At 43.1% G+C, this 26,308-nt stretch overlaps 1 protein-coding gene across 4 annotated transcripts in view; it reads right to left on the bottom strand.

Moving 5' to 3' along the window:
• The window catches only part of LOC128137215 (phospholipid-transporting ATPase ID-like), an 87,444-nt gene that overhangs the window by 29,121 nt on the left and 32,015 nt on the right, over positions 1–26,308 (bottom strand). For all 4 annotated transcript variants that reach the window (XM_052777973.1, XM_052777974.1, XM_052777970.1 and 1 more), the window contains 8 exons: positions 16,124–16,237; positions 13,740–13,838; positions 12,706–12,767; positions 11,052–11,124; positions 10,791–10,861; positions 9,538–9,620; positions 5,525–5,683; positions 4,454–4,542 (listed from right to left, as the gene is read on the bottom strand). In XM_052777973.1, coding sequence (XP_052633933.1) covers positions 4,454–4,542; positions 5,525–5,683; positions 9,538–9,620; positions 10,791–10,861; positions 11,052–11,124; positions 12,706–12,767; positions 13,740–13,838; positions 16,124–16,237 — 750 coding nt within the window. The remainder of the gene's footprint in view (positions 1–4,453; positions 4,543–5,524; positions 5,684–9,537; positions 9,621–10,790; positions 10,862–11,051; positions 11,125–12,705; positions 12,768–13,739; positions 13,839–16,123; positions 16,238–26,308) is intronic.

Raw genomic sequence — 26,308 nt, forward strand, 5'->3', positions numbered from 1 at the left:
TTCCTGATTAAAAGAAGACAAGAACATAGCAATACAATTATTTGGAAAATAATACAAAAAGAAGGGGAAGAAGGGACGTTAACAGAAATTATTATAAACTGCAGCAAATTATAGAACTATGAGTATCTAATAGTCATATAAAATATCAAAAAAAGAAAAAGGTAAACTCATGAACAGGTGTGAGAAAAACAGACACGTTCAAGAGACAGCCCTCTAAGAATGAACGAGGAAGAAAGCGGAAGGAAGTTTCTATCCCTTATGACATAGCAGATGGAAAATACAGATTATGTTCTGTGACAATGAACACTATGTGGCTCTCTCTGCCAATAATAAGCATTTTCAATCCAGTGGGTCCAGGAAATTTAAAGATGAAAGCTTAGAGGGACTAGCTGAGAAATTCTCTAATAAGTAAGGTTAATTTTTAACAATGCTTTGAAAACTGGGAAGCACCACCACCCTGAAAATCTGCTAACACAATCCCAATATTTGAAAGGTAGAAATGGTGATCGTGGGAAAGATAAACTGAAGTCAGCTTGACATCCTTCCTGGACAAATGATTAATAAAACCAGTTCTGTTGATACAGACTTCTTCAAACATTTGACTTAAAACAACCAACGTCCTAATAAAAATGTGAAAATACGGAAACAACAGGCTGCACAACAGAGCAAGTAAAAATAATCTTTTGCAAGTATAATCATTAGGGAGCAAATATCAGTAAGTTGGGCCATTATGTGTAAGGCCACCCAGTAACAATCATCACATGAAAACAGCAATCAACCTTTTTAAAAAACAATAATTGAGGTACAAACATTGAAACATTGCTGATAAAGCTGATACTTGTATTGCTGATGTACTCTATGAGAGGAAGAAGGACATTTTTATGGAGTGATTTAAATCACTTGGTGAAAAGTTCACATCTGACCAACTCGAGTTTTAACACCAAGAAGCTGCTAAAAGGGTACTGCAGTAAGTAAAGGTGCTGGACTGAGTTTCAGGGGACATATTTATTTCCCACATCAGCAGTAGCTTTCTGTTTAATTGTGGGAGGCCCAATAAATTACTCCACTTGTGAAATGGGGACCATTTTGCTTGCTGGTAAGGAATGTGGTGCAGTGTTTTTAAGCCTCTGTGAGCAGCGGTAAAAACAGACTTCAGTTTGTGCTGTTGTAATCATCAGGACTTAAGCATATATGAGAGGCATGACCCAGGGACAGGTAATGTCCCTTATGAAACCAATAGACATAGATTGAGAAAATAGACAAGCCTGTCTATTTTTATAGATATTTCTGTTGGTCAAGTAAAAGATACTACTTCCCTCTGCAGACCTTGACTGGTGTAAAAGAAATTAATTAGTTTGCCTCACAGGTTAAGAATCGTGAGTTTGTACAATATCACAATCCATGTAGGAAATTCAATGTGTGATTCAGCAACAGAAATGCCCATGGGGCAAGACAGCAGCTGGACTTACCCATGTCACATCAGCTCTTGTCTACAACTGCACTTGTTTTACATACATTTTACTTTATGTGCATTTGGCATGTCAGCTCTCTCATCCCTAACAGCTCAGCTTGTGTGCAATACTTGTGCTTACACAAAGTTCACTAACATGCTGTTCACTTCAACACAAATGCAAATGACTGAGATGTTAACAGTGGCCCCAGAGATTAATTTCTGTGTGGAGAAACAACTGTATGCAGGGTGTGGTAATCATAACCACAGCTCTGCAAGAGAAGGACATAAAAAAACCCTGATCGTAGGCTTGTGCATGCTCGTGGGGCTTCTTAGCGTGAACATCCTCCCTCTCTGGGTCTTGCCCATGCACTGGCTGCAAAAGATCCTCTGCAGGACTGAGTAGGATTTTTGTAAAGAGGAGGTGACTTTTGACAAACATTTCCTGTTGGACTGTGAATTCAAACTGTCTCGGTTTCTGTATTGGCACTTTGAGTTCTGCTCCAGGATTTGAAGCAGTAGCTTGTTTAAGAGATGAAGGTGACGGCCCTATTTCTCTGAAAAAAGAGATGAAGGTGACAGCCCTATTTCTCTGAAAAAATGCTTCCCCAAACCTGTAAAAAGCAAGTTTTGGAGGAAAAAGCATTCCTGGAGCTGGCGGGTGCGTCCCTGGTGGAGGAACATTCACTTCTCTCTCAGATTGCCGAGAACACTCCCAAACATGAAAAAACAGTTATGGTTGCCATCTGGAAAGGTTCACTCCTGATTAACCCTTGTTGGGACAGACCAGGGCGACATTTAACCAGGACTCCATTGGCAAACTCTGCTTAAACACTGCTTTGTGCCTGGAAGTTTTATGGACAATTAAACATGAAATAGCTTTGCCAGTGTTAACATGGAACAAGTTTCATTACACTTAAAATGACCTATTTATAGCAAGCTGTGGCTGCTTTGTATTTCCAAACTCAAGAGCGCAATATACTGCCTCTTTTTATGACTGCGCTTTGTAACCTTCAACCACCCAGTGAGCTGGAAGGACCTGATGCCACATCCCTCTTGTGTGCAAAGAGCCTGGTGCTTAGGGTAGGACAGAGCCTTACTTAGACACTAAAATTTTAGGTGCCTTAAAAATGTGTGAAGGAGAAAAACACACCCTTAGCTCCATCAGCGCCCAGGAACCCAGGCAGAGGCTGATACAATCAACTGCAACTTGCTCAGCTTTTTAAAATGGAGCCAGGAGGTAAATTCATCTTGTTTGCATTCATGAAGAGAGGCCAAACAGACTGAAACCTCTGGGTGGGACCCTTGACTTTTGAAAGGAGATTTGGCAAACCTTAATCAAATGCTAAATTCCAAGCTACCTATTCAGTTTTAGTCTGCTCCGTTTCTGTGCCCTGTGGATCGCCCACAGCCCTACTGCACAGCCCATCCTCCTTTCCAGCTAAAACAGCAGAACACCTAAGAAAATGTGATTTTTTTCAAATACTTGCAAATTTTTGAATGTAAGAAAGAGGCCCAAACCTTGCTTGATTTTGCTGTCCCCTTAAGTGCAAGGGAAGAAAACACTGAGGAAAACAAGTTGATGATGGTAATCAAGATTTTCACTTGGCAGAGATTGGTGTAATGTTACTACAGTCAAGGCTGTGTTCTTACTGTACAGGGAGCAAGGACTCAAGAGGGCTTGAAGATGACTCTGGAGTGTCTCTCTGTGCTGTGGCCCTGCTTTACAGCAAATATGCATACACAGATATTCAGGACACTGCTTCACAGCTCTGGGAGTCAGGATAACCACTGCTGCTTTGGCACTACTTCAGTCTCACAGAGGCACAGCTTGCTCTGTAACAACTCCCATCCATGAGCCCACTTAAAGAGCTTTTGGGATCCTGAGAAAAAAAGCAGGAGGGCGGGGGCTGGGATGAAGTGGCAAGGTTGGGGAGCGGGGCAGTCTTGGAGATGTTTGTGCTATAAGCCCCAGTGCTGAGGAGACATGAAGTCCCACAGGGCAGCGAGAGCTCAGGGCAGCCTTGCTGTGGTGGGCAGGCTGCTGTCATCTCGAGCTTTGTCTTCTCCAGGGCTTGCTTCAGCACCTGATGTTGGATCCTGGTCCCAGCCTGGCTGGCAGGTTGGGCTGGAGAGCAAGGGCTGGAGGGAAGAAGAGGGAACAGTGGCCACCAGACCTTCCCAGTGTCATAAACTGAAAGTGGTGCAGCATGCATGAAAAAGCATGAAAAACTTGCACCCAAAGGAAAATAAAAGCCTAAGCCTTAAGAGCTTCTCTTCAAGCAACATTGAGTAAAGCAGTGTTAGAGTGTATGTCTTCATTCCCTGAGCAGCTTTGAACTCAAAAAAACCTGGGAGACTCTCCATAAAAGAATCACTACCTCTGCCTGGAAGTGTTTGCCATTTGTTAAAATCACTGACAAGATTTAACCTCAAATCAGATCTTTTTTCTTATTTGAGGAGAGTGTCTGCTATATAAGATTAGTGTTCTCAAATTTCCCAGCTGCTAAAAACACCAGTTTCTGAGTATTAATGAGACCATGTCTAACATTTATCCTAATGTGTTAAGTCAGAAGCTGGCATCATGTAAATTAACAAACTCAATTACCAAGTCCTATGCAGATATCACCAGAGATGCCAAAAAATCAGGAGGAAGAGGGAGAACTGCTAATGTTTATTTAAATGGAAAATGACAAAATTACTAGGGAAAAAAGCATTTGTAGGCTTCAGAGTGATTCTCACAAAAAAATGCAAAGCAAGGGAGAGCAAAGCAAATGAAAAGCTTAGAAGAAAGGTCCTTAATGCTGTCAATGTAATGGTCTTGCTTTGCAAGAAGGACTGGCAGAGGCACTATGGAACTCAGGCTGCTAATAAATTATTACATAGTTCTTCTTTTTATCATTAGTCACTTCTGATATTCTCTCATTTGTGTGGACAAAGAGGTGGAGCATCTGGAAATGATGAATACATCTGAAGAAATGAAGACACATTAATGAGACTTACCACCAACACAAGGACATTCATGAGCCGATCAATGCTCGTCCGTTTAAAAGTTGTTTTTCCACTGTTCTGCATTAGTTTGGTGTCTGGCCCTGGAGATGAAACACAGTTGTGAATTTTAGTAATAAAGCTTAGCTGTTCTAAAGCTGATTCCCTCTGAGGCCCCACTGTGCTTTACAGCATAAATACCCATCACAGCTTTCTTGAAAGCAGGTACATACAGTTTACAGTGCCGGTGGGAAACTTAGGCAGAAAAAGGTTAAGTCACTTGCCTTAGATTATATGGAGAGAGTCACATAAAGTCATTAATTCTGGATTTTGACCCTGGTCTCTTCTTTCAACAGTCAATCCTCCCTTTCAGGTTTAATTACTTTTCACAGAAGACCCGATACTGCTGTGTTATTGGTGACATATTATACATCATCTCACATGTCTACAGCAGTATAGAAACAATACAAGGTCTATGCTCACAGAAAGTGTAGATCTAACCGTCTACAATAATATTATTGATGAGTCTGATATTCCAATATGGGTTAAAATGACATAGAAACGATGCAGAATTTTTAATCAAATACACTTAAGAGTGAAAAATTTTGAACAAGCCTGGTGAGAGAAAGACTCCAGTTAGCCCAGTGTGGGCCAGTAAAGGCAGACTTAATTCAGCTTTAATGTAAAATCTTAAACAGATTTAATTCTTCTATGCTTTCTCATTGATTGGTCAAGACTTCTCCTATGTACTTTGCTGCATACATTTCTGAAATAAAAGACGACTACTGCTTACTAAAGCACTCAATCAAGGTGAAATTGGATGTTGCAATGTAGCATTTGCAATCCAGTTTTCTCTCATAGACTACTATAAAAATCTCAGATTAAAATCCCCTGTAATATGCATAATTTCTAGCCTAGAGTTAAGCCAAGGGATCTCATGCATTGTTTTGCTTTTGTTCTTGTACCTGGTAGAAACATATTTTCCAAAGAGGAAAATATTTGGTTCCTTTGTGCATACTGAGTGTGATGTACTTCCGTGCTAGTGCTGCTGTGCTTTGCAATTAACATGTCAATTTTTCTACCTACCAGCATAAATAACAAGACCAAAGCACCATTCCGTGTTCCTAATAGTACAGCCCCTCAGCAACATCTTCTCATTGTCCAGGGCATACTTCTCTCCTCGAAGAGTAAGAGTTCCTGTGAACTTATCTAGTTTGTTATTTGGTGCCTCACATTTGACTTCACCTGTAAAAGGAAGGTAAAAACAAAAATGGAAATCTTGGCCCAGAAAGATGCCAGTCAATCCTGCATTCTCAGCTGTTCCCCAGACAGGGGATATTTCACACTGTAGCTGCAGTCCACTCCTGACCCTGTTGTTCCCATCCTGTATCCTATATTTACTCATGTTTTGGGGTATTGCTCCTTCCCCATATTCGTGTCATAATCCAATGAACTACAATGAACTTGGATTTATCCTATTCTTTGAACATGGCAATTTTTTGCTGGTAGAGTACAAAACAAAGTTTCCACAACTTTTATGTGGGTGAGAAGACATGTTGAACCAGCAACTTACTTTTAATCCTTTCACAGCAAGTTCATAGTGGTAGGATGTCACTGGATAACTTTAGCTAAAAGTGCTGATCTCACATAATTCCTATTCCATTTTCTTTAAAACTGCAGGAGCCCAAGTGAGAAAAATCATAGCCTGAAGGCTGCAAAAGAGTAATTAAGTGAGGTGTCTTTGTTCACTGTGTTTTAATTTCATCTGGTTTATGACTGAAGTCCAGTGGCACATGAAAAAAGATACTGCTACCTTCTTTGGCCAAGCAGCTGACACTGTAAGTGACTGGACAGCCTGTTTCTATTTTGACACTTTATATTTATTTCTTGTAATAAAACATGTTCACACAAAACTGTAAACACAGATACTTTGGTATAAAAATGATTATTTAAATCAACTTTTGCACCTGACATCTAAAGATTCAAAGCAGAGCGCTGTGCATGTATTGAAAAGAACTGGAAAGTACAAATACTCCTTGCTGAAAGGGAATGCAAGAGTTCAGTCTGTTCAGTTCATCAGCAGGAACATTACAGTTATTTTGATCGCAGGCTGCAAATATGTACATAAGGACTAGCATTTGCAGAGAATACAGCTCTTCCAGCTGTTCTCAGACAAAACACACCAGGCTCAAGAGACTGGAAACAAAATCCAGGGAAGTCCAGAAGAAAAGTACAACTGCAAGTATTGCGGTAGTCTCCACCACTGCAAATTTTAAGATCAAGAATGGATGTTCTTTTCATAGAAAAATAGCTCTACTCTAGGGCAGACAAATCATCAGACTTGAAAGATAAAGCGATTAGGAAATTCTGTGACATATGTGACATCAGAGCTCATACTAACAACTATGCTGATCTTCTATTCTATCATCTAGGCAATCCAAGAGCAATTAGACCTGTACTCCATCATTTCTAAAAGTCTACAGTAACCAGACCCGTCTCAATGCAGTCCTTGCAACCCCTTGAAGAGCACAAAGAAGACAGAAGCTTTGCAGTGCAACCTGAAACACAGCACAATGAGACTTTGGTGAACCAAACCCAGGGCATGATCCCCCACCAGGAAGACTGTGCCTCTCCTCATGCCAGCTGTGGGATAATGCTTGTGTGAGTACTTGTGTGTCAACATCCACCTCTGCTTTCCAGTAAGCAGGTGGGTCTGGGTTCCTGATATGCTGATTTTGAGATCAGAAGAGATTCAACTGAATTAGAACGATCACAAAGAAAGTGAGAAGCTCTAGAGATTCACCTAATATACCTGCACTGACCCCAGTAACTCTGCAGCTGAAGATACCTCAGCAAGGCACCATGCCTTCTCTCTCTTCCTCCCATTAACATCAAGATGATACCTGAATGCATTTCACCTGAAAGAGTTAAATACTGCCAAGTCTACATGTGATAAGTAGTAGGTAACTGAAAAGTATTGTTTCCTTTCTCGTCTCTCTGTTTCCCAAATCAAATAAAGAAGTTCAGCATTTTGCAAGTATCTTCCTTATCTGAACTATTGCGATGTCAACAAACATCATAACTCACATTAAGCATTCCACTGGGTGCCTGTATTAGCTGCTCAACCCTTTCCTCTCTTCCTGTCTTAAGAAGTAATTAGATAAAGAGTTACATAAATATTTAAATACTTCTACAGAGGTTTACTGGGGAAACGCAAGGTTGGGTCTGATTCTAGGCACTCTTCCAGTACTCTGCCAAATATAAATCATCCTCGGAAACATTTTATTCATTTTAAGTATTGCGAGGAGGCCACTTTTATTTACAATATAACTAAAATAGAGATTTAAAGGACAAATAAATATTTGATTAAAAAAAAAGTTTTAATTTTCCAAAATATTTTGAGACTTCTTTTTAATTATGCAGTTTCAAGAATGCAGTATCCTTAGATAAGCATTACACAGAAAATCCTTGAAAAATTATTTAAGATTAAGATTTTGCTTACAAATTGATACACACTGCAGCCTCTTCAGGAGAATAATTAAGGCACACCACTCTGACTATTAACATAAAGCATCTAACTGCACCTGTAAAAACATATTTCTCAAGACCTAAAACACTCAGAACCTCAGCCAACATTTCAGAGAAATCCTGATGTACTGAGCTGACACTCAGCTGAGACCACACACATTATTTCATAAAACCTCAATGTAGAAAGCAAAAGCAAAGCCCATGCCTTTGGATGACTCTACCAGAGACAGTTCCAGCTATGCTAACTCTCTGCCACGTCCCCACCATTTGTCCTGGAATCATCTAGTTATTTCAAAGAGAATTTTTAAAAAATTATTTTTCCTCTTTATCTAAAAATAATTGCTGAGAGCCTGCAGTCCTTGAGACATTCCAAGGACAGCAGCACTCACTCCACCCCTTTCCATATTGACTCTTCCCGTAATCCTGCCCTCGCACTTCAGCCAGCAGGTCACTGATGAACGTGACTAACACCACTTGGTCTGTTCCTCCATCCTCTCTCTGCAGACAGATGATGTGTGAGCATGGAGTAGTCTGGTTTTGACAGGTCTGGCTCCTTTCTGTGTATGTGCTGCTATATATTCCCTGGTATCCAGTGACAGGATGTGTGGGAATGGTTCAAAGCTGCTCCAGGGGAGGTTCAGACTGGACATGAGGAAGCATTTCTTTACCGAGAGGGTGGTCAAGCACTGGAACAGGCTTCCTAGAGAGGTGGTTGATGCCCCAAGCCTGTCAGTGTTTCAGAGGCATTTGGACAATGCCCTTAATAACGTGCTTTAACTTTTGGTCAGCCCTGAAGAGGTCAGGCAGTTGGACTAGATGATCATTGTAGGTCCCTTCCAACTGAAATAGTCTATTCTATTCTATTCTGTTCTATTCTATTCTATTCTATTCTATATTTGATATACAAAACAGTGCTAAGAAAGGACACATTGCCTGTTAACCACATCTGCACTGCTTGCCTTTAAATATCTTAAAATGTAGTGTTTATTGTGGCATTGAGAGAGGAGGGAAATGCTGGCAGGACAAGGCTTCAGGCTGTGAAGTAGCCACCTGTCCTGTGTGCACAGTTAGTCCTCTGGTTTGCATCGTGTCTGGAAAGTGCCTCTGCTCAGAAGCTAAATGTAATCGACGCATCAGCATTGCTGCATCAATGTAAAAGTGCAGTGTGAAAATATTTTGAGATCAGAACTAAGCATGCAGTTTTGGGAAAAAAGTTTCCACTGGGCAATTACACAAACTCTTGTATTGAAGTTCAAGGTGGGTAATCTCAACATATACAGACAAATGCTAAAGAAAAGTGTGCAGCCAGAAGGAGAATTCCCACCAATGCAGTTTCAGGTTATAGCCATGCATGGCACCAAGAGCTGCAAGTGAAGGGGGATCTTTCTCTGTGTATGCTGTTTATATCAGTGGTACAGACTGCAATGTGCCCATTGTGTTCTCCTGCCGCTGCGCCCAGAGGATTCTTAGCAGGAAGCAGGGGACAGCCTGGAAGGAAGACTCCCAGGCACTCTCTGGACTCTGGTGTTTGGGCAAATCCTCTGGAAAGTGAATTTTCCATGTAGACTCACCATTGAACTCTGTCAGTTTCTGAAGATCTTCTCCAAGCTCTGCAGTGACTGTCAAAGCCTGCTTCACTTTCAGGTTTGTTTCACTGTAACAAATAACATGAGACAAAAACATGAACTAAAAGTCCTATGTGAACTGAAAGCTCTCCCTGAAAGTCACTTCTGTTCTTGAGGACAGCCTTCTTCCTTAGACATCTGATGGACCATGCCACCATTGGCCTTTTTTACCTGGCCAAAGGGTGTAGTTGTCTCTTTCAGTTGCAAAGACAGGCAAGCCAGAGGAATTCTGGACATAGTACCATGGTCCCAAAGAGAGTGAGGTGGGTCTGTCTTCTCATTTTCACTACAAAGTGCAAAACTAGGCATCTCAGCTCCCTGAGCAGCTTGCTGTCTATCCTGCCATTCATACCACACTGAACCCTAAGGTATCTGAGCATATAGGAGCACTCTGGGTCTTCTCCCATGGTATTCTAGTCCTGAAGAGTACTTAAGTCCTGGGACTAGCTACCTGGGGAGTTTGAAATGCAATGTCAAAGAAACACTGCATTTGTTTAAAGCCTCCTGGCACTTACATGTACAGGAACTACAAGCTCATTTTCAGCAGAAATCAGATAGGGAAGCTCAAGAGCTGTCTGTAGGGTACTGGGAAAGATCTCTCTGGTCTTGTTTAGTCCTTCAAGCTGATGCTAGCTCCAGGCAATGCAGAAAAGGTAATGCAAATTGTGTCATAAAGATGAGGTTGGATCCAGTTTATTCCAATTAATACAAATTAGTTGCAGCCCTCTGACTTGTGGTCAGTTGTGCCCTGGAGTGAGCAACATTTGGAAGCCTTTGCAGTGTGCATGCATTAATATTGTGGTATAGCAGTCCAAGGGAGACTTCTGGAGTTATTAATTGTGATTACCTTACCCAGATAATCTGGCTAAGAGAAAAGACTGAGAGAGACAGAAGAAACAGAAAGCTTCTGCCAGTGACCTGGGATAGTGCAAGAACACATTTCAAACTAACTCTCAGTGTTATAAGAACTGTCACTAAAAATAAAAGTCCCCTCCTCACATGACATTTCCACTGAAAGAGGCAAAAGTATCCACGAGAAGACTTTATTTTCAAGATACCTATGCAAAATTTATTCTATGTATTAGGAAACTCTTGCAACAAAAGCTATTGCAGGTAAGGTTGCAGCACCTAGGGTCACCAGAGAAGATTTGGCCTTGCACTGGCAGCAGTGATTGCACCCAAGGGCCTGCCTTACTTACCCATCCAGTTCAGCTGTCTCGATGTACGTCAGGCTGTGCGGCTCGCTGCTCGACAGTAACAGTAGATCGGCCTGAACACAGACAGACAGACTTGGCATGAGTTCACATGGTCAGAGGGCACAGCACCGCAATGCTATTTGTGTTTTCCGCATACTGCAGGTCTCTGAGGCAGTTATCATCATTACCAACTCATTCGCTTGTGAGTGATAAGAGTAATAACAGAGAATAACTATGAGCAGGATGGAGAGAAACTGTACTCACCGTCACAAAGTTGTTGTTTTCTAGTTTTATTATATCCCCCACTTGGACATTCATCCATTTTTCATCCTTTAACCTGCAAGAAGACTCCTAGTAATTAGGCACATAAAGCAAACACCACTTGGGAAAGTAGGATACTCGGCTCTGCTCCTGAAGCCAAGCTGTAGGTGCCATCAGGACTTGGGCTGTTGATAAGACGGAGCAGTGTCTGCCACGATGTGGCCTGATCAACAGTAAGCTAAGGGACCACCGCAGTACAAAAAATTGGTAACAGTGGTTGGTGTGACCTGTGCAGGGTTGAGACCAATCCCCACAATAGCAGCACAGTCCATGTGCACTGTCCTTCTGTCTGGACTGACTACTCCCTTCCTTCTCCTAAAGGGCCACACTGCCTCAGAAAAAAACCTCTACTTTTTGTAACACACTTCCCAAACACCTGGGAAAATCAGTTGTGTTGTTAGTTTTTCTAAGTGACATTGAGGGCCAGAGCAACAGATCTGGCTCTGTGCGGGCCTGGTTGTCAGGAAGGTCAATGCAGGTGCTTTGGCTGTGCCTGTGCCTAGCTAAGCCCATGTCTGCAGTGGCCTCCACAGCACTAAGCAAGATGTGCATGCAGACAGTCAGCTAAACTGGAAGCGCCAACGTAACCAAGTCATGATAGCTGTATATGCAAAATCTAGAGGTGAGAAATATCAAAACAGGACTGGGTATTCAAGCCTGAGTTCAGCTCAGCCTTGCTTTTTCGGTGTTGGTTGGAGTTGGGCAGGACCTATGGTTTCCAGTTTTTGAACAAAGGCAAAATACCAAAAAATTTCTGTTTCAATGTATGTTTCCTAGACACAGTAACTAATACACAGTACACTAAGAAACTGGTTTACTTAGGAGAAAGAACAAAAAGTATGTTCCTATTCTTCAGTTTCCAGTCATATTTTTAACTGTTTGATCATCTGTTGGAGTTTACACAACATACTGCTATCTATAGTATGGAAAAAAAAAGTCACCAGAGACTTCACAGCTGTCTACAGCTGTGTCCTACGCATAGTTGGACTCCATGGAGCCACAAGTAAACAGCACATCTGTCTGCCACAAAAGCCAAGGCCTCTACTATTTTTTCTGCAGGAAAGAACAGTGCTAGCAGTACAATGTCCAAAGCACACAGCTGAAATGTTTTGAGTACATCTAAGTCAGAAGCGCTACATACACTCAAAGTATTATGACGTGTATGAGGAAGCTGTTCTAGCTTCTTAACTTAAAATAACTTGTGGATAATGCCTAGCTTTTTCTTCATGCAGAAATAAATGCTATGAACATAAATGGACATGGGAAGACAGCCTTGCTTGTCACTTCTAGGGTAAGGAATAAAATAATACAATACTCTCAAACTATCAGTTATTTAAATATATATATACCCAGGAACAGAAAAGGTTTACTTATTGTCAGTGCAAGGTCACAGCCATAATGTCTGCACTGATTGTGGTACTCTGCTTGGGTTCATCAATCAGACACATAGTCCAGAACTGCACGGTGAACTAATGGTGTGGAAGACAATTACATTTTAAATTGTTTAGTTACCTTTGGGAATCACACAGAATAAAATTATTATTATTAATAAAGTGCTCTTCCCATTCAAAATTACAGCAAAAGAGAAAGGACTTACATGCCATTGATCAGGACCTGGACTGGGCGGTTGTTGACATGTTTGTCACTTTTGTGTCGATTCTGAAAATTTGATCAGTACGTTAAAAGGCATTTCCAGGAAAACAAGCACACAAGAGCTGTAGGCAGTTCATTAACACTTTAGGTTTTCACCCAGCTGGCTGAATGGGTCAGGCAGATTAGAGTCAAGACTGAGTCATAGTCGAGCCCATGTTTACAGTCGTAACATAGGGCATAACTGGACTGCAAAGAGCAACAGGCAACATTGAACTTGCTCTTGGAGGGAGGAAGGAGGGTAGAGCCTTATACGTCACTTAGCACAGTCCTGACTCAACTGGTGTTGGTCCTGCATGTCACAGTTTTGTAAGCTAAGCACCCAGAGAAATCCATTCCTTTGTTCTGATATGGGAATTGGCCACAGATATTCTGGTGTTGCTCCCCCAGGAGAGAGGTTGCCACCTCTCACCTGCCTACTTGCAAAGTTGGACCGAGTCTCCATAGAGTATCAAAATTATTTAATAACAAGAGAAAATCAGATGCTAAACTCAGCTCTAATGTCACCCCCTGAAGTCAATGGGACTTTGACCATTACTTCTGATGGAAGCAGACTTTGGCCAAAGCTGTGCAAGTTTGAAAAATCACACACAGTTTGTATGCTTACTTCCTACCAAATGTTTTTTCTGCCCACGTTGCAGCTAGATGGCAGAGGATGAGTTCTCCAAAGTGGAAGCCTAAGAATAGACTTCTGTGCATGCATCCAGACATATCTATCGGTGACCAAAGTTTTAGACATGCTGGGCAGTTTCAGAGAAAGCCAATGGAGCTGCTGGGCTGCTCAGTGATTTGGAAATTCTAGCTCCTTTTTAGGTAATGAACCATAGATTCAGGGATCTAATCTCAGACCACATCTTGGCCACAGACCTGTTCTCCAACTGCCTGCCACTGGCTGTGTTTATTTTAAGTGGTTTGCTTTAGTCATTGTGATGAAGAATTACGGGCAAACTCCAAAGTACAGGTCAGCAATACAGATCTTACAAAATCATCGATGGCATCCTTGACTCCCGATACAGCCAGCACCAGCACTAGGGGCACCACCGTTGTAAACCAGGCCAGCGAGGAAATCTGAGGAATCAACTGTAGGAAGAAAAGATCTGAGTTGAGAAATTTCCTGCCAGTTCAGCAAACTGATGGAAACAAAACACTGTTTTCTGTGGAAGCTGCAGATAACATGTTTCTATGATATCTGAATAGAGAATAAAGACAGAAATGCAGCTCTATCACTTATATGTGACCCCACAAGGGTGAGACAGGCAGGGAACCCCTGCTTTGCTTACAAAACAAGCTATAATTTAGGATATAAACTTGGCACCGTCAGGAAGTGCAGTAGGTTGCTCTTTCTTGCTGTTTTAACATTAGGATTGCAAAGTCCCTGGTGGATTTCGCTGGAGGCAGCGACATGGGCAAGTCTGCTGTGAGGGACCCAGAGCTATCCGAGTAAGACTTGCTGCGCGGACCCTTCAAATGCTTCTATTTTTTGTTTCAGTAACTCTTCACATTTTGCTGAAGTAAACTTCATATCAGTAAACAACACACAGCTGTTGCCAAGGCTGACCTTGCTCTTCCAAGATCAACAGAGCCATTTTTGTTTCCCAGGTCTTTAATAGTGAGAGGACCCAAAAGTTGAATGTGACTCTGTCATGCCTTCAATAATGCAGAGATGGATGTCTTACCGAAGCATAGCTCTCCCCTTCCTCTGGAATAACAGCACTAATGATGGAAGTGATGTGTTACCAGCATCCCTGTGTCCATAAGATTGGATTTGGGCAGCGTCAGGTCCATGTGCATTGTGAAGTTGACATTTATGCCCCTAAAGCAGCTGCTTAAGGGTGGAGAGCTGCTCTTTGAGATTGCTCCTTCCACTGCACTGCCACAACCCAGATACTACAGGCACCACCAAATCCAGCCAGGAGGAATGATGTTTAGAGGCAAGCACAGCCCTGCTCAGCTGTGGATGCTGCAGAGACACATAACTGCTACCTTCTCACTTCACTGGGAATATGCATGTCCTACTGGGCTGTGCCAAAGGAGTGGGGAGGCAGAGTTCCACAGCCTACCCATCATATCCACTCCTGATGCAGGAAGAGATACTCCCAGTGATATGGGGATGGAGTGAGTGGGCAGAAGAGGGAAAAAATTAAATGGGGGAATATGTAAACATAAAAGACTAATGGCTGCCCTTTTTAGCCTACCTTGACGCAGGCAGAAAAAGCTGTGTGCTTTTATATACAGTCACTCCTAGATGGTTCAGCAAAAGACACAGTGGAATAATTTAAGGCAAACGGTTTGAAATACTATGAATTTGATAGACAAACAGCTAGAGTGCAGTACAACAACACAGGAACAGTGCTGCCAGCTTAGCTGAAAAAGCGCTTTCACTAGTTTCTTAAAAAATGCATGTGCACTGAAATTTCCCAAATTCATTCCCTGTAAATAAGCAAAAAAGATTGTATGTAGTTTGCTACAGGCTTAAAAATATTTTGTCTATACTTTTTTTGAGCTGAAATTGAAACAGAGCATTTGAAAAAGATAATTTTTCAAACTTGTGTGCACTGAAATGGTCAAATTTAAAGTATCATCCTTGAAACATAATCAAAATTATACCCTTTTTTTCATAACATGTATTTCAGTATGACTCAGCAACAACAGAGTACACTGCATTTATCCATATTCTAGCAAAGTGCAATGGGGCAGAAATCTTGATATCAATTTCTCCAGCGCATTCAGCTTTCAGACAGAATAGTATTACCAACAGTGATGGGCAAAGTGCAACTCAATGCCATTATGAGCCACAGTGTTCAATAGCGTTGCCAGTGTCTGACACGATCCATATTAGACACCTTCCTTACCCTGCTAAGCAAGGTGCAGCAATATTCAGCTTTATGCAAACTAGCTCCAGCTTTGACCCTTCCTGATGTTAACTCCTTCCTTCCCAGGGAAACAGTACAGGTTACAAATTTGTTCTTCTTGCTCTTTCCTTTGAGACTGCCAATGGAATTTTCCTTTAAACTTACGGACAAGAGACAACTTCCTTTTGTACTAGAGGAAGAAAAAGTAATGCAAACCTGAGGATAGCCAGGAGCACTCAGAAGTAGACACAAAGGGGTGGTAGGACAGGGCATGAAAAAGATACACAATTTGTTGAAAAGTTTAATTAAATTTTTTTCTTCATTTAGTTCAAACCCTCATAGCCAAAGGTAATAGAGGAAATTGCTTTTTTTCTGCCCTACTTTCTATCTACTTTAAGGTTTTACTAACATGCTAATTCATAACAGCTTGCACTTTATTACAACTATCAATACATAGACCAGCTTTGATAACAGACAACGCAATCTGCTAGAAACAGCACAGTGAATTCATACCTGCAAAATCAGCAAGAAAAGAAAGTAAGCATTGGCTATTCGCTGGAACTGTTCAAACAGGTTGAGAGGCAGGAAAGTGAAGAAGTTGTATTTTGATGTTTTAATTGAATTGTTCTGTAGGTAGAAAAAGAAAATAAATAGAATTGGTAAAACAGGAAACAAAATTACAGCACAACCCATTTCAACTGTGTTTTTACTTGCTTATATTTGGCAATAGCATTGTTTCCAACAGCAGCTCAAAAAACATTTCCTTTTTCCCTACACAATCATGCTGAGCCTGGATAAACAGACAGAATCCCTCTTGGAATTGGTGAAAACATGATGCTCAGTTTATGCCAGTGCAACTGCATGTAGATACAGGTACATGTAGTTGCTCACAGAGACGCATCTTCTCTTTATTAATAGTCTTCCTACTTACACGATGCACAAATAGAATTAAAAACTGTAACCAGAACACAACAATTTTGCTGGTAGCATCTGCAAAGCAGTGTTACAAAACACAGGCTAGGTCAATCATCTATCACTTGCCTGAGATTCTGAAGCACCATTTGGCTGGACAAAGCCACAGGAGCTATAGGTCCTCCCAGGAGCAGAACATGACATTATTTTCAGCTGATTCAGCAGCCTCTCAGCTCAGCAACTTGGAGAGGTTGCTTGTTTCTATTCCACAAAAGTCACTTGAATGAGGTGTTGTGCAAACAGCCACTAATGCACAACTCACCATTTCAGTGAGCAAGTTGCAGTTTTGTTCCCTATTTCCAGTTTCCTTTTCTAATTGCAGACGGCCCCTCCAGCCACAAGCAATGTCTGCTCCTCAATCTGTCTTCTTCAAATCAGAGAAAGACCCAAGCTCGAGATTACAGAACTGGGTATTTTCTTCCACAGAGATCAGAGCACTCTGGTCAAATTCTTGCCACCTGATAGACAAACTCAATCCATTGTAGTGAGCCCACCAGCTTGGGCTGTCCCTTCAGTTTTCAGGTGTGCTAAACTTTCTTTTCATAAGGAATTTATCAAGCACTCATCCAGGTTTAGTCCTGGAAGAATGTATGCCATCTGTTGCCAACACATCTGAAATTTCCCCCCTAGAAGTTCTCCAGAAGATGCTTATTAACCCCCTCGCAGGGAACCTAAGGTGTGACAGCACAAGGAAGCAGATATTACAGTGCACCTTCATTCAGTAATAGATTTGCTGGTTCAATGGAAGAGAAAACGGTGGTTGTAGTATTGTAATAGCCATTAGATATTGCTAAGATGGTGGGAGGACAGGAGCTGCTAAGTATGAATCACAGGCCACTTCCAATCCATGCATTAATCCAGGATCTCAGCATCTAAGCTGACACACATCATCAAGTTTTCACCATTAAACCAATTATTTAAGAGTACCACTGTAAGGTGTGTATGGGGAAGCTATTCCATTTTAGGCAGTTACTGGATTTCGTTCTGTCCAGATACAAAGTACAGCAACATTCTTCAGCATTAACTTCATGTTTTATCCCTTGTACAAGCCAAAGAATAAGTCTCTGAAAGAGCAGAGATGGAAACGCCCTTCATGGAAGAGCTAGCCAAATCCTCCCATTGACTGCACTCCAGCAAGAAAAGATGTTTATCAGTGATCATCACATAAACAATATTGCCTGTCTCCTGGCATCATGTAGCCATCTCTGGGTGTGGTTAACTCTGCCTGTGATCTAAAAGACATTACACATAGTTAAATTTGGTTTATTTCAAAATTCTTCACCATGGGATATGTGCTGCACACAGGCTTCACAGACACTGCTAAAACGGAAGCAATGGAATAGCAGCATCCTCTGCAAACCCCAGCATACAGAGAACTAAATTGCTTGACAAGTCTGTGTCCACCAGACACAGACTCTGGCAGATTTTTTAACAAAAACTGGATCTAAAGATGCTCCATGCCCACTAATCTGAATAAAAATATCATGACCACTTCAGAAAAGAGCAGACAGTAGCTGCAGGAAAAAGTAAGTGCAGGGGACTCGACCTTTGTGCGTCAACAGATTTCAGAGGGTCACATACAACATGGGAAAAACTACTCAGTAAACACATAAAGTTTATAGATCTTTGCCTGCAAAAATCTCAGAGGGGGATAAGAAAAGAATGGGAGTGGTTTATTTCAATTCCTGCCTTCTATTTTTGTCCATTAATTACGTCAGGAAAACCACTGAATGAACCAGAGCCATTCATTTTGTTTCCTATTGCCATTAGGGACGGTAAAAACCCCAGACATAACAGCTTCCAAATGCTTAACTGCAGGAATCTGGACATCCAGTATTTTCTCCATAGTAGTTCAGAATTGTGATATTGTTTGACACACACAGTCTTTTGGGACACTGGGACACTACAGGCCTCAGGGTAGGGACAGGGAGTATTATAGTGGATCTTCTCATTATTCTAGACTTATAATTAAACCTAAGCAACAGAAAAAAAGAATTCCTCATAATCACTCTGAAGATTTCTCATTCAACAACTAAGTTGTTCAGGGCCCTCAGGGGCTAAAGGAATATAAAAACAAACTAGAGATAACTTCAGCCTTTCCAATTCAAAGCTCTGCATTCCCACATCATGGATACAGTTGAAGCTCTGTGTAAGATATAATTTATGTTTTCATGCAATACTCCAGGCCTGCCTGCTTTGACAGCTTGGGCTCTTGGTTGACTACAGGGAAATCTCAGTTGGCCTTTGCTTTTGATCTTATCCTACTCCATGATGCTTAACACCATCACACCCTGTCACTCCTTTAGAGCTGTACCAGCACATGACTCTGGGGCAGGAGGGGTACTACGGGAACCTGCAGCACCATAGTGCATTAAACAGTCCATACACAGCCTCCATTTTATAAGCAATGCCTCTAATGCATCATCTGCCTTAGCTCCCGGATGCTCTGCCTTCAATGAGGAAGACTCCCATATGGGAAAAGTGATGGAGAGGAAATATCTTTGAAGTAGCAATTAAGAGGCCTTACTGGAACTTCTGTTTCTGCTGTAGATTTATAAAAATCAAATAGCTAAGAAAAACAGCTCTATGGGCCAAGCACAAAGATGGGAATCCGGATCTTTATACTTATTCCCACATCCGCCCTACACTTCTGATTGACCGTCGGCAGCCTCTGCATGCACTTGTGTCCTAAATGAATAGGCTCAAGCGTGGTTATCCACCATCAGCCTCAAGCTCTCCAGAGGCGAAGCTTGACACGAGAGCAACATTGTCTGTGGGTGAGGGATTATTGTCATCTGCTCTTTTCAGGGGCTAGATTCACACCTCCTGGAGGTGTGACTCCACCAAAATGTTGTCCCTAAGAATAGTGCTCATCGCGCCTCAGTTACAAAAGTCCAGATCTGGTGGATGAGCTGTTACTTTGGGGGTGTTTTCAGAAGCCTGCCTGTGACGTCCAACCACAGGCAAACGCTCAGCAGATGGCTCCTACCTTTGTTCGCTGAGCAAACAAATCATCTTCTCGCCATAAAAGGCACTGGAAATAAGAGACAAAGCTGCTTTTGTGGCTAGATTACAGGGGCTAAAGAGTGATATCCAGAAACGACAGGGTATGGCAAGGTATTGACCACCTGAATTTATACCCCTGGCTCAGTGACATATTAGTTTCTAGCAGCTGGACAACCTGGCCCAAAGCAAATTTTAGCAAAACCTTGATGATCCTGCAGGGAGGTGTTGTGCCACACCACCTGGCAATTTCACTGGTACCTGTGTAGCACAAGGTACAGAGGGATGAAGCATCTGAGAAGAAGAAATGGCTTTCCCAGGTGCTTTGATAAAGCCTTGCAAGGAGGCAGCAGGAGCACAATTCAATGGCACTTTGTTTAACTGCGGCAGTGCAATTTGAAAGCACACAGACGCCATATGCAGAAATGTGACCATAGGGCCGTGAATGTGCTCAAGAACATATTTAATAAACTCATGTAACAGTGCATATGGTGCCACAGAGGCTTTGTTTTCATACGGAGTAGAAAATAGTCAGACCAGATCAGTCTTAAGCCTACCAAGTTCATTGCCTTATTCTTGAAGGTGGGCAGCAGCCCCAACTCAACAGAAGACTGTGAAAGGCCAACATGATGCAGATGGTGTTCATCTGGTCCCTGTAAAGATCTCATCCTGACTCCCAGAAGTAAAAGACTGGCCAAACACCAGAAATAAAAAGATCCATATCCAACCCACAATCCTCTTTCTTTTGTTGCTTTTTTCTTGTTGTTTTTTTTTCTTTTTAACAGTTTTGGGAATGTCTTACATATGTAACCCCTCGACCTCCTCTTGGCAGCAATAATGTAGTGAGTTCCAGGATCCCATCACACATTGGGTATTCCAGGAAAATCTCTAGGAAAATGTGGTCCCTTGTTTTCCTATGCTGTTCCTTCTGCCTGGTGTCATCCTGTTACAGAGCAGTTAATCATCTCTGTGTTGAGCGTCCTCATCATGTTGGTGCAGAGGAGGACATGGAGGCAGATGGAGGTGGCATGGCTTGATGACCTCACACCATCCGTCACAGGCAGGCCAAGTAGAGGAATTAAATGTCTTGTCTCTTATTCATCTCCTTCGACTACACTGCCTTCTCCTCCTGCTCAGCTTAGTACCTTGAAGCTGCTGGGAGAAGTGAAGGGAAGGGCAGAGCACTGCCAAGTGGTGCAGAGGAGGCAAACTCCAAACAACCATACACTGTTCATTAAGGTCTTACACAACCAGACTCCCAACCAATACAGTAAGAATTTTGTCTCCATGAGGTTTAAGCTGAGATGAAGAGTGGAGGACTTGGTCCAAAGGAGCCTATGGACTTCACTGCAGCTCATGTCTGGCACAGCTCAACCTTTCTGTGCTTGTCAGGGCCCTAATACGCCTTAAGGGCCTTGACCTCACCTGGTGTCTCTATCCACAACCCCTGTCCAGGGCTCAGGAGCTCACTTAAGCCCAGTCATGGGCCTTCAGTCCTTGCCTAAGCTATGCTGTATGAGTACCAGTCTCCAGCCTGACATCTGTCCTAGTTTCCCAGATGGACCTATGGTGTAGTCTTGTCTTCAGCCTTGTCTCCCGCTGCTCCTGACTGGGGTCTCTAGATGGACCCTGGACCTGGTTCATAACCTCACCTTGTCTGGGATGCTCCGGATGGGCCCCATTACTAGCATCCTGCCCTGTCCCCCCCAACCAGATGCTGCAGAACTGCACCTTGGTCAGTGTGGGCATTGCTTGCGCTGGGGTCACCCTCAGCTTCCAGCTTTTCCCCTCTCGTAGGGCAGTCCTGCTCTGGCTGCTCCCTGACAGTGCCTCAGCTGATCTTCGGATGAATCCAGCTAATACCTTCCTAATTGCAGGAGGAACAGTGCAGGTTGCTGCTGTAGCTATTCCTTCAGGGGCTACTCAGACCACTTTTCACATGATCAGACAACACTCCCTTCAGCCTTGAGCATGCCGAACACTGGGAAATATTTGCAGGTTGACATGGGAAGAGAGGGCAGCTGTTGCCACCATCCTGACCACACTGACAAGGTCCTTGAGGATAACCCACCAGGCATCCTTCTCAGATTGAAGCATGCAAGCAGAGGAGGTGGAGCAGAGTCTGAGCCCACTACCAGAGCTCCTTGCTCTCTGATTAAATTTCAAAGAGATAAGAACCCCACTGCTGATCCAGCCCAGGGCAATGTGTATTTGCCACAGGAAGTTATATACATCCCTCCTATTTCACTAGAGAATTCACCAGGTGACCAGGGAGAACAAAAGCAGAGTCCAAGCAGCCCCCTTGCTGCTGGTCCTGCAGAAAGGATGCTGGTTTGACCCTAGATCCTGATCCAAGTTGAAATTTATCATTGACTCACGGGCCCTGCATTTCCTCTCCTATTGTCTGAAAGCCAATTTCAAAGTTGTTTTCACAGCCCTTCGTGACATCCCAGTGCAGCTGTGCTAAATTCCAGTGTGAAAATGAAGAAATAAAAGGGAATTGGGATCAGAGTGAACATCAAAGGCCTTCAGAAGAGATTTTTCTTCTCCAGAGTGTTGATAGACAGAGAGCCATCCGTGGTGGACCCACATGGGGCAGTCCCCTCTGCAGCTGTGCTAGGGACAGTGCAGACAGGCTGGGGACAGGGCAGCCAGATTGAATTGCCTCAGATAAGAACCTTGGTTACAGCCCTTAAATCTTGCTGGACCACATCTGGCACCCTGCTTTTCACTTTATTTCAGCCTTTATGCAGGCAAATCTCTTACTGAAGTCAGGAAGGATCTTGCTGTCTGCAGTGTGAATAAACATGGGATTAGGACTTGACACTTCATTTTTACTGACCTATATTGAGTCCGTTTTTGTGCTGCACTAAGTGCCTTTGCATGCCACTCATTCACACTTGGTTTCTGAGTCATTCCTAACTAATTTTGTGAGCTGGTGGGTAGTTCATACCTTCACACTCAGCCCTTCCAGTTAACTGCACAGCACTTTGTTTTAAAGTTTGTTTTATTTTTTCTAAGCTACTGTGTTCTCGCTGTGCAGGATAAGGCCAAGGATGTCTGAGGCTGCATCAGTCTGAGAGCTCTAGTTTCAGCTTCAGTCTTCACACAAAGTCCAAATAGATCCTGACCTACCCAAGCACTGCCACTGCTTGAAGCTGCTGCCTTTAATCACAAGCACCTCCTATTATTTAATCACAGCAAAAATCATCAGAAGACACATAAGAGCCTTCTTCAGGTAAAAGACACTTCCCTTGTCCCCCTCTCAGTCTGTACTGCCTCTGTTCTCACAGATGAAAGAGACCACCCCAATTTTCCAGCACACTGGATGACACATCTCATATGCCCACAGGACGCATTCATTCTCCCTCTGAAACTGTCCCTTGGCCTCACCACCATGAAGCCTCTGTTCTAAGGGGATTTCCCCTATGTGCAGTTCCTATCCACCTCTTAGCCTCATCCTACCCTATCATTCCAGCCTCCCGCACTGTCCAACCCTCCTGCCCAGCCGTTCCTCAGCTGAAGATGCTTAATGGTTGGAGCAGTGTGGCAGGGACAAACCGCAGCTTGGCCTCTTGTGTGTTTTCTGATGAGCTCTGGGAGTGAATATGCCCTCTGATGCCTCCTGCAAGTGCAAGTGTGATGGATGTGGACGTGCCCTTGCACGCATTGGCAGACACGGCTTTCCACGGTGCAGCATCAGGTTCCTGCAAAGCTGGTTTGAGCGTACTTGGGAGTCTTGCTTCATACCAGGAGGGCGAGCTTCCAGCAGCTGCCAGAGCTGATGTCAGACTCCACACACAACACAGTTTTCAAGCCTTTCTCAGCTCCTCTCTTCTCCCTTCACAGATATCTGTAGACTTTGCACTGGGAAGGAACAACAACCACCAGCTGTTCAGGGACAACACACCCACCTCTGATTGTACTTTCCCACTTCCCTGTTCTCGCTGAGACTAATCGAGGACAAAGCAGCTCTATACCTTTGATCTATGCCTACATAATAGAAACTCTCTTTTTAGTGACAGGCTTGAACCTTCACACCAGCTGTGACATACAGCCTGGCTGCAGCAGTAAGGCAACACACTATGCCTCTGCTTGCATTTCCCTTTCTTTTCCTTACTGGCCTCTCTCAGCAACTGCCTCACCCCAGAGAAACATTTACCACCTCACCTAGCTTTGTTACAAGAACCTGTTCTATAGGTTTTTATGGCTAACATGGCCTTAAGTTACAAAGTAAACCTCACTCCTGTGGCTTGCTTTCATTGTCTAAAATACTTTCTCAGCTTTGTTATATTGCTGGGTTTCCTTCCAGTTTCTGCACAGTGTCCCTTTTATCTGGTTGGAATAGCTATTGGTGCAACCTTCCTTGTGCCTCAAGAGAAGACAAGACTCCAGTGCAGGAGGACAAGGACTAATGGTCCTTGCTGTGGGACCAAGAGCTGGAGGACAGCTGTTCTCCTCCTGGCTCTCTAAAGAAGAATCAAGTCACCGTGTGGCTGCCCACGTATGCCAATTCTCACATCCCACAGAGCTGAGCACCACAATGAAGCACAGACAATCCAAATGTTTCTGTTTGCTTGTACACAGGTCAAATTAAATACATGAAGGTGGGAAGATGTATTGAGGGAGGACTGTGGCTGCAGGAGACAGAAATTACTCTGTCCAGAAAATGTCAGCATGCTGAGAGACAACCGAGCCTAATAGCTGCTGTGCCTGAGCACCCCAGGGCAGGGTCCGGCATTGGACATTCTTGGTCCCCCTGGATCACATCCTAGTGCTTAGCAGTGCAACCCCACTGTGTTCAGACGAATCTGCACATGAGGAAGGGGCTCATATTTGACCCTTGCAGTGGACTACAGGACTGGAAGAGCTTTCAGGAGCATCATGCATATGTTAATGGGAGGGTACCAGGAGACTATCTCACTTCTTGGCATCTCCAGATGCAAGCAGCAATCTATAGCATGGGATCTGAAGTAAATTATGAGCAAGGTTAGTCCTTTTCATACACCATGGCAATGTGGGTTTAATAAATTGAAGTTTTGCCAGGACTTACTGGAAATAAGCAGCCAAGGACATCATATGCAGCCCAGGACATATACATACACATACACATACACATATACATATACAGCCTCATACAGTTAGAGCAGTGCTTGCATCACCACTTAAAGCCTTTTAGTACCTCACTACCCACTCACCACTTCAAGGCTTGGCTCTTTCTGGACAGTTTTCTAGATTTGCTAAGCCTCAGCCTACACTGGACTCCAGAAATCATGAGCCACAGCTGACTAAAATGAGGGGTAGGATTACTGAAACTCACTGCCAAGTTTTAAGATTATATTGAGCTGGCTTTTTGGCTGCCTCCACTTTTACACCTAATCAATAGACTCTTGTGGAAACCCTCCAGAGCTCTCCTTAATTTTGGTTATTTGCAAATCCTTGGACATGTAAGCAATCAGCTGTGAAGCAGTGACATGCAAAGTCAGCCTTATGAAAGGCTATTCACAGAAATAGGCTCAGAACCCGAAGAGCTGCTGTTCTCTCTATGCTGACATCATTGTAGATCTCCTTCCTGCTTCCCTGCCCCACTGCTGCACATAGTATACATTGCAATTATTCAATGAAAGATCACAAATCTGAATGTAGTGGCAATACCCACCCCAGTACCCTAATGGCCGATTCTGTGCAAATCAAATGCGCTTTCCCAGTCTCAAATCACCAGGCTTGATAAGGCATTTGTGCTGCATAGTCCTTTACACATATTAACTACAGCGCATTTCACCTTCAGGACACGTGCAGCAGCTCTGTACCTAGGAAGTCTCTAACCTGTGTTGGTTAGTTCATGGATGAAAGGTGACCACTGAAAACCATCCAGTTCATGTTGCCAACAGATCAGCTACATTAAGATCTTTAGACAGAGCTGTTGGCAAGTCAGGCTTTCTATCTCACAAGAAATTACAGTGTTCTGAAATATTGAGTTTTTCCAGTTCTTAGTGAGAAAATACTTGTCATGTTCCTAAACCAAAACATGATTCAAAGGATCTCCTGAGTAAAACTGAAGGAAGAATTTCACCACTGGAATTCAGATATGCAGAGGACAAAAATTCACAAAATTCATTTCACTATCAGTTGGCAGCTGCAAACACTTTGAAAGAATGCACCTTCAGGATTGCCTCACAGAGGAGATGACCCTGCAGCCAGGCAGTACTGGTCTAGCAACTGAGCTACCCCTCCTCTGCATACAGTGTCAGCAAATGGTCCACAAGCTTTGGAAATCAAGTTGCCAAAGGGGCTGCCTGGCACTGTAGCCTGGCAGACATGGGTCACAGCCAGCCCATGTCATGATGCTCCTCGGAGTCACAGATTTCATGGCACAATGTGAACCTAAGTAGGCTGTGAAGGAGCTGGAAATAAAGCTGGCAGGAAGCCACAAAGGCCAGATTCAAAACCTTCCTGCCAGAGAGGAGGTGAGGTGAGGAACTGACACATTTCCTTTACTGTTTTACTTTAAATGGAGACACATTTCCAACAGAAAACTCCCCCCAGGTTCCTTTGCTGAAAGGATCCTGCAAATACTTTGACTCACAAATAATTTTCTGGAAGTGTGTGAAGTCACTGTGTTATGCTTTTCCAGCATTAGATCTCTTTCAACTGCCCATTCACACTGTTGATTTCAAAGGCAGAGATCCCTCTGGTTGACTCGGCAATGAACCATCTCTGATG

This window comes from Harpia harpyja, chromosome Z, assembly GCF_026419915.1.
Source record: "Harpia harpyja isolate bHarHar1 chromosome Z, bHarHar1 primary haplotype, whole genome shotgun sequence".
NCBI classification, from domain to species: Eukaryota; Metazoa; Chordata; class Aves; order Accipitriformes; family Accipitridae; genus Harpia; species Harpia harpyja.